At 42.1% G+C, this 9275-nt stretch overlaps 1 protein-coding gene across 1 annotated transcript in view; it reads right to left on the bottom strand.

Annotated features, from left to right (window-relative positions):
- The window catches only part of TRAF1 (TNF receptor associated factor 1), a 15653-nt gene extending 7523 nt beyond the window's left edge, over nt 1-8130 (bottom strand). Inside the window, exons 1-4 of the mRNA XM_035888602.1 lie at nt 7922-8130; nt 6125-6209; nt 2241-2339; nt 447-608 (exon numbers count right to left, since the gene is read on the bottom strand). Of these exons, the coding sequence (XP_035744495.1) occupies nt 447-608; nt 2241-2339; nt 6125-6209; nt 7922-8130 (555 nt within the window). The remainder of the gene's footprint in view (nt 1-446; nt 609-2240; nt 2340-6124; nt 6210-7921) is intronic.
- Between the last annotated feature and the right edge of the window lie 1145 nt (nt 8131-9275).

Below are 9275 nucleotides of genomic sequence, written 5' to 3'. Positions count from 1 at the left end.
ACTGCAGCTGATTTGGAGAGTTATACCCAATCATATCTTACAGAAATACTATCTGACAAAAGCCTGCCTTACAAATTTGTGGGCAGTTTTAGTTTGACTAAAACTCCAGCCACTTTCAAGATCTCTTCCCTGCCGCTGTCTGTGTTCTTCTGCTCCCTACCTACCTCATACTGGGACACAAGCTTTGAGACAGGAGCTAAAACGCGGGCTGCCCAAGCCCTGGATGAGCACACAGATACCTCCCTCCCTGTTGTAACATCACAAGCAGACTATCAAATACAGCTCATTTCCCCCTCCAACACATGCATGGAAAAATTTGCAAACTCAGGAAAATTAAATATTCTCCAAGTGCACTAGTATTCATGAAATCAGGATGAAGAATGTCACGATAGATTATTTAAGTCATTAATATAAAGCCCTCATTTGAAACAGAAAAATGTTCTTACTTGGTACTCACTGCTGGATAAGCTCCGCTTACACTTCTGACACATTGTCACGTTATTAACACATCCATTTTCCAAATGATCTGCAAGCTTCTTTCTCATCACCATGTGTCCGCAACCGGTGTGACAAGGGATTAAAGCGTATTCACATAAGCTCTGATGCTCCTGGAAGTAAAAAGTTATAAACCAAAATGTAAACTGCAGATACATATTTATCTATAAATAGTCTCCATTCTGCCAGCCCAGATCGTTGCTTTGCATCTCCTCTAAGCTTGGGTAAAGTCCCACTCCACAACGTTACAAGATTACTGGTGAAAAAATCACCAACTTTACTGGGGCTTTTTTGTTAACTCTTAAAAAACCCCCCCCACAAAATCCAACAAAAAAATCGTAATAAATTCAAACATGAGGACTCTCTTGAACTGTCTCTTTCTAGCCCTTTTGTCTGACAATAACATGATCCCGGTCCCAGCTTTTTTTCCATGTCTTAAGAGGATCCCTAACTTTTAGCCTGGGTTTTTCTGGGGGTGATTTTTTGCTTTGGGTTTTTTTTTTTTTTTTTGTGGGGTTTTGGGGGCTTTTTTTTGAGTGCTGAGGCCATCCTGCTCTGGCTGGTAGGATGAATGTGGTTAGTCTGCTGACATCCCTGCGTAGCATAAAAGAATGGACATCTGACACCTTCTATGCAACAACTAGGGTACGACCCTTACCTAACTTTTAAAACGTTTCCTTTTCATTATTTACATCCTCTCATCTTAACAGGGAAAAATATCAGCATCCCTTCTTTCACAACCCCATCCAACAGGTCTACTTTCAGATTCTTAAAACCACAGTCTTTCAATAAAAACTATTTACTCTGACCTCTTTTACTGAAGCTTCTGTACACACTGTGTCACAACTGATTTTGTCGTTAAAGGGAGATGGCTGTCCCCTACGGAACAGGCTCAGAAATGCCAATTTCAATCACATGCCCAACTCTCAAATCAATTTTGCCATGTATTCTTGCTGAGAGGGCCTCCACGTCTCAAAACTATGAAGCTAAGCAAACTGGGTAGAATTTTCCTTAAAGAGGAATGCATTCAAATCAAAAATTTGTGCCAAATCAGCAAAGAAAAGGCCTCAGATGCTTATCAGATACACAGTCATACAAGGTACACAGCAGACTCCCTGCTGTAAATGCAGAAAGACCCTGTGTTCCTACACCAAGGAACCAAAATAGAGCTGCTTCAGTATCAGAATTATCCACATTTTTTCATTATTCTAATTTGCACGGCAGACTCACAGATCTGGCTCATTTAAACATTTTACCTGGGGTATTTCACATCAGTCTGAAAAGAATGATGAACACATTCAATCAATAATAACAACAATCATAATTTATGCAGGAGGAAATTATTTCTCTTCTAAAAACATACTAAGGATATTGCCCATAACAATGTCCTGGAGATGGAAGTATTCTGGTCTGTCAAAAACTGCTTGTAGCATCCTTGCATTTAAATGACAAGTAAACCCACCAGGGAAAAAAAAAAAAAATAATCATAGTTGACGTAAATTTGTGCTACATTAATTTCACAATCATTCAGGATATTCTGGATTTGGTCAAAGCCCTACTGAAGTTAATGGCATGTTTTCAGATACGCTGTTGGTATAAATCATGACACCTTCGCTGATTCTAATGAAGTTGCGTTAGTTGGTGTTTGCTGAGAACCTAGTTTCACTGTCTTTCTGGCTCCATTCTGGTAAGAGTGCACGTTAATTTAAATAAACTGCTTTTAAACAAACTGCCTTTAAACGTACTTCAAAATTTTTCATGATACCAGACCAACTGCATCCAAGGGTCACACAGTGCACTTTGAGTTCAGAAATCTCTTTATTAATGGCAGCATCCCCAAAAGCCTGAAAAGTAAACACAGTAAGGAAAAAAACACTGGTCAGAAAGTACTCCAGCATGCATTTTTGCTACAGGAATAAGGTGACTGTGTCAAAACTTCAGATCTTGATAAAACCCTTATTTTTAACTTACGGTACTGCCATAAGTCTCTCTAACAAGCCAATCTTGGTGTAGTAGAAGCCCAAATAATTATTAAATCGTTTCTTTCTCATGGTTCAAAAATAAACTATTTGATGTGATATAAATTTACTGAAAATATGCGTAGCCAACTACAGCTATTATCTTACGTTTCTTTTCACAGAAGCCCGAAATATGTCACGTGCAATGAATGTGCTGACAGGACCCTAACTATAGGGTGCTGCCATGTGCCACTCTTAACGAATGCATTTCATTACTGGGGTCATTAACACCTCCTAAACGTGCTGCAGGGAGGACCTGAGACTGTTCTGCAGCGAGAGTACATTTCTCAGGCCATGGCTGTTTCCATTTAGCATGGCACTGTGTACTAAAGAAATGTAAAACATATGTGAGTGGGGGGTTTTTTTGTACTACGCAGATTTTTCTATTATGCTAACCATGAAGAATTGTACAATTATGTAAATTATGAAACGCTACGCACTTTTGCTATCACATTTTGCACGATCCAAGTTGGTACACTGACACAGGAACAAGCCCTACGAAAGTTAATGGCATGGTGCTAGATACTCTGTTGGTAAGTACGCAATACAGACGACTGCAGATTTCCCGTGTAACACAACACAGAGCAAGGCAAGAACTGGGGAGGGGGGAAAGCTTTACAAATAGAGGGAGGAAAGTATTTACAAATGATGCCCCCATGTCAATAAAGTTAATGAAATGCTACACAACGAGCTAAAAAAATAAACAAAACCAAATCATCAGAATCAACATTCTCGATTGTTTTTTTTAAGCTAGATACAAGATGCTTGTACTTACCTACATTTGTCATATTAAATCATGCAAAAGAAGCACAGCCAATTCTACAAATGGTAACAATGAGATACATTTCTATATCCAAGGGCTCACAAAAACTCCTTTCCTAATCTCAACTGGCAAGCTAAGTCCATCCCAGAGCTTTGCACGCAAATTGCAAACAACTTCACAAACAGGGAATTAAAAAAAAATCATGTAGATTGTACAAAACCATGTATTGCTCCATCTGCATATACAGAAGAGTTTATGTAATTAGCTAGCAATCAATGTACAGTTAGTGAAAGCCTATCAGCCCCAGCCTCTAAAACAGTCTCGTCTAATTTATGAGCAAAATCAAAGAAAAGAAATACAAGCTATCAGACACATGACGGCTTTTTCCCCCTGTGTCATAAAAGAAAAACTCAAGGAATTTCCTGACATTACAAAATAGATCATTTAAAACACATTTAACTGGAGGGACAGTCCCAGCAGCGCATGGGTTTCTTACTGCTATGTGCATTCCCTGTGCTTTTTGTTTCACGGTTGTAGTTGCTAAACCATTATGGACACTACGCAGGTAAAAAACAAGGCAGGAAATCCTCATCGCTTCTCTTATCCGCACAGGTCACTGCTTCGAAATACCCACCCGAACCTCTGCCCTCTTATCTGGGAACCTGAACTTACACAGAACTTCTTTAGGGACCTGAGTCAGACCCTCATACAGTAAATGAGATGATTCTCACGGACATAAAAGTACTCTAGGTCAAACAGAAGGAAACAGAAGATGTTTCTCTCTGATTAGATATTAGATAGTTGCACAACTCCCCTCTTTCATTTTAGCTATTTCAAAGAAAGGTTTTGGTGCTGGGGCTGCTGATGCTGATCACAGGTGACTGTCATGGCACACGTATCTGCCCAGTCCTGCTGTCCCAGAGCTGACTGTGACACAAGCGGAGGTCCCCTGCCATGTCCCATCCCAGAACCACTGCCAGATGCACTCCTCCTCGGCACTCTGACCCACACGATGTGCATCTTATGGCCTCTAGCTACGGCAGGACTCTGGTCTGCAGCTCGTGCTCAGGAAGATCAGCTAGCAACAAGTTTAACAAACGGAACTATCTGACCAAAAGCGTTCCAGGACAAATCTTGTGGTTATTTTCTCTCCAGCTGAGGTTGGCAGCTGAACCAGGATCTTCAGTGGCTCTAACACAGCCAGGGAGGGGAGAGTCCCCAAGTGATTTGTGCTCAGTTCAGAGTCGAGAACTGTCCCCTAAGCCAGTGCCATGAATGACAGCAGATAGGGTGTGAGCAGAGGCTTGGGAGGATGCCCCTGCTCCTCTAACTGATTTCAGTGACAGATGCAGATGCTGGGTGACTGATACTGATGAACGGCTCCATGGCAAGGCTTGAATATGTGTGGTATAGGAAGGGATCATACATTAAAAGTGTAACAGGGAAGGGGTGGGAGTTACCACAGACAGATCTTGGGATAAGCTAAGGCAAATACACATCCTGACAGGGCCTTTCTTTTCCTCATGTAGGTATCTTACTTAAAATATAAACACATAAACAGATAGCATAGGAAATAAACATTAAGCAAAACCACACAACAGGTAAAACAGGGATATCAGGAATAGAGATAAAAAATAAACCTGCTAAATGATCTTCATCACTCGTGTTGTTTACACACCCCGACCATTTGTTGTAAGTTGATTTATACAGGCAGATCCTCCTGCCTTCGTGGTGATTGACTTCATCTGGACTCTCAACAGGCGTTAAGAATCTGCCCAGGCAGATCAACTTGCAAGAGCGGGGCCCTGTTTACAACCACCCACCCACAGATTTTGCAGAAAGTCCCAGCAGACTTGGTGAGAATCCCACAGCACAGAAATCCCAACGTTATAAGAGAACTGACAGTCAACATCCCATAAGAAGTTCATAAGGGTTTAGCTGTACCTATCTGTGGTTACATGATGCACGAAATTCTGTTACTGGGAAATTTATTGTGTGATTGAGGATTTTTTTCTGAGATATTACCAAGTTCAGCATTAACTGAAGATTCATTATTTTGCTGCAGCTGCTTCCTAAACTTTGCCTTTTACCTCACTGCCAGCTGCCTATTGGGTTTCGGTTTTCCCTAACAAATTTAGACAAAATGTGTGTCTCTTGGTATTCCCGCATGTAATCAGGAAGGAAGGAAGGAGACAAGCCAGGACTGAGCCCTGTGGCCCAGTCTGTATTCAGGATATAGAATAGTGCAGTGATCTGCCTGGAAAATCACACAACAGCACAAGAGATCCGCGCCGTTAAATTACAGATGAAGCATTTGCCAGTGCATAGTTTTTAATCAACTATTATGTGCAGCTCTAAGTATTTCCTCCAGATACATTGGCTGTCAAAATACTTTCTAGCCAATTCAGCTGGCAAGCCTACACTCTAGGTTTTTTTTCTTAGGGATGCTCCACCTGTGAGCTTGTTAACATGTTTGAAGGGTACAGAGAACCATGAGATTGGAAAATCCACTAGGATACTTACCGAGGATAGTAAGTAACAGCTAAGACATATTACTACAAGTAAGAAAGTACCGGTTACTTAATACAATAAACAGTTAACTATATGAAAGTGTAGGATTTTATGCTGCAGAAGCTGACAGGCTTGCAAAGTCCTAAGGCTGCCATTATACTTTTTAAAATCAAAAACTGTAGGAAATCCAAGTGACTAAAGCATAAGTTAAAATGTGTAACTATCAGTTGCTATCACATTTTGTATTATTCCCTCCTAAACCGTAGTCCAATGATGACTACAGGGCAGCCCAGAGAATGGTTAATGATAAATTAATGAACTGTGAACTACAACTTACCCTTTCTTCTGCCAATAGGCTTCCCTCACTTAAAGTGCTGGGATCTTCCTCTTTACACTTCTGGCAAATTGCATTTTTATTGTTTCTGGCAAAAAGAAAGAAGAATGAAATAATAATCAGTTGGTGTACTGCAGTTTAGGAGGTCTTTGTATAGACACTGACACAAATAAAAACATGGAAATTGTAATTTCCACTCAGAGTCCACAGTCCTTGTTCATTAAAGGGCCAATTCTTGAACACACTGATGTCAAAACCCCCTGCTGTTCTGTTCCTCAAGACTAGGACTAGGTCCATAAATCTTATCCATATTGCAGCAAAATCAGAGCAGCTTGGGTCATAAAAAAGAATAAAGCTGGAAACCTATTTATCTCATGAATTATGCAAAACCACCATGTAGGAAAGGTGACATGAAAACAAAAGCCTTTTAAAACACAGAAAACGCCCATTTTCCCAAGATATATAGATATATAGACTTCAAATTACGAAGATCTAGTACAACCAGTGCAGAACTGAGTTCTACAGAGTTAGCATCCTACTGCACCTAAAAAAGGTTTTGATCCATCCTCAAAATATTTAGCCTAGAGTTTTACATAGGAAAAATGAAAAATAAAACTTTACTAGAGGTGTATTTCACTGTCAGTGCTGTTCAGCATCCAGGCAAATAATGAACTAATGCAGACCGAGAAGCTCATCAGAAAAGCAACCACCTGACCAGAGCACAACTGATCTCAAACTGTGCTAATGAGCTTGCTTGAGCCAGTTTCATGTTTATGCTACAAGATTCTAATGGGAAGGTGTAACAATTCCGGTTATGTTCTGCTGACTTTTTTCTGAATTTACGGTTTATGTTGCTTCATTAAGGGGCTTTGTTCTAGATTTACAGTAATGGATTTATGTAAGTTGGTCAAATATATTAATTTCAATACATTTTTACATGATTATACGTTGATCTTCAAATCACAAGTGGCCAGTGCATTGACTCAGCTTTTCAGGTGCCCCACACTGTGATCAGAGCTGGGACTGCATACACAAACTAGCTTAGGAGTAACATCCATGAAGCAGCACAGTAACAGGCTTTCAACTTAGCCAGTACCAAAGCCCAGGCACTGAATCTTGACAGCTGCTGTTTTCCAAAATACCAAAACTGAAGTCAGCTCATACACCTGGAATTGTACTGCAATTTCACCTCTTGCCTGCAGGGCAGACAGAACCTTTTCCAAAGGCTCTGGACCAAGGCGTAATTGTCGAAAGAGAAGGTGGGATAGAAGCAGCTAATAAATCAAAGCAACTCCCCACCCAGCTCCTGGTTCTCAGGTTCTCCGGGACAAGGGCCGTCATTGTTTGTCACAAATGGCAGCAGCACCTTAACATGTACTGACCCAGCTGAGTTATTAAAAATAAAACTCTAAGATAATGCATATTAAAATCCCATAACATTGCTTATCAGAGGACTGTAAACTCCCATGCAAGTGCGAAGTCAGCCTTGCGCTAGTTCTTCAGGGTTAAATCAGCATCACTGATAAGCTCACGCTCACACATAGGAAAAGTGACGTCTGTCAAGCCCAGTAGCCCAGCTTTCCCCACCATGAGACTTTCACACTGGAAACCAGGAGGACGTAGAGAGTGGTCTGCAGTCCACTGCAGGGAAGTACTTCCAGACAGTAGAGTGACCGTGGGCCAGTGGGCCAGGTAGCCACAGCCTCATCTACTGAGCACGTTGGCATGACGCAGCTCTCAGGAGCACTTGCAGCCATAGAATCCTCCATGGCGGCGTGACCCCCCGTAGCAAGGACCTACCGTACAATCCAGGAGAGGCAGGCTGAGCAGTACCTATGCCCACAGAGCGTTTGCAGGGCTTTCTTCAGAATGTTGTTGCAGTTGCTGCACAGGTACTTCTGATCAGGCACATCTTCACAAATGTTAGTGGGATACCCGAAAGGAAATTCATTTTCATCAGGAGAAGAGCCGGGGACATCCTGCGGGCCTCTGGTTGTTTTCTCAGCCATCTGAAGTAAACTACTGTCAGAGATAAGTAAAAAAAAATAGGTGCTCAGACAAGCAGACACGCGCTCGCTTTGATGTGAGAGAATATATCAGGCATCAAAGTCCACGAGCAGCTCCAAACCTGTGCAGTAATCTAGCGATCTGTTTAATTGAGCCTGTAGCTGACATGCGTGACTAAATGTCACCGTGGGGTTTGACTAGGTACCAGCAGGAAATTACTGTACAGATTTAAAATTTCCCTCAAACACAACATGAAAATGGACAATATATTAAAATGAAGGGTTGGGGTTTTCTTTCCAGAGATTTTTAGCTTGTAGAAAGATGAAGTAAATACTGCCATCATCACAGAGCTACAATCCCATCGGTCCACATCACACAGAATTATTTCCTGTAGAGTAAATCCCCAACCACCTTCAATTCCCAGCAGCCAAAACTCGTGATTACACTTTACAGATGCAGAAACGGAGCAACCGATGTGTTCACAGTGACTTTCCCAAAGTCATAAAACTCGTGGTCAAATGAAAAAGGAAATCTCAAGTCCACAAAAGGCTTTATGCTTGTGCTCTAACCAAAACCACCTTGTGCTACACCTGCCAAGGTATCGTGCACGTTCAGTACTGGGTTTGGCTAACAAGAGCTGTGCAGTTGAAAAATACAACCAGAACCGATTCCAGTGTCTCCACAGTTGCTTGGAATGTTCAAGAAGTTTTCACCCAGGCGCAGTTTGATCATAACAATGCCTTTATAAATCTATTATTTCCCCTAAGGGTACTGACACACAATAACCTATCTCAGTATTATAAAAAGTAACGATGACTAACAAGGCTCTAGAAAAATGAAGCGAGGCGGCCTGGGCCAGGCCAGGCCCAGCAACAGGGGAGGGCAGGGCATCCCCCGGGTTTAACACGCTCCTCTTCGAACCGATGGCGTTTTCCACTGCCTGGTTTAGGCAATTCACCCGGCCTCTCCCGGCATGTGACGGGGAGTTTAGCGAGAGCCGCGGGGGCTGCCCGATCTGCCAAGAACCACGCATTAAAACCGGCCCCACTAAACGCTCACCCACGAGTTAACGAAGGTGTCGGAGGCGCCGTGGCTTGGCCCCCAGGTGAGGACGGGGGCAGGCCAGCACCTCAGGCTGGAAACCGCC

Source organism: Egretta garzetta, unplaced genomic scaffold (genome assembly GCF_000687185.1).
Source record: "Egretta garzetta isolate BGI_Z169 unplaced genomic scaffold, ASM68718v1 scaffold211, whole genome shotgun sequence".
Taxonomy (NCBI): domain Eukaryota; kingdom Metazoa; phylum Chordata; class Aves; order Pelecaniformes; family Ardeidae; genus Egretta; species Egretta garzetta.
This window is presented reverse-complemented; position numbering and strand designations above follow the sequence as displayed.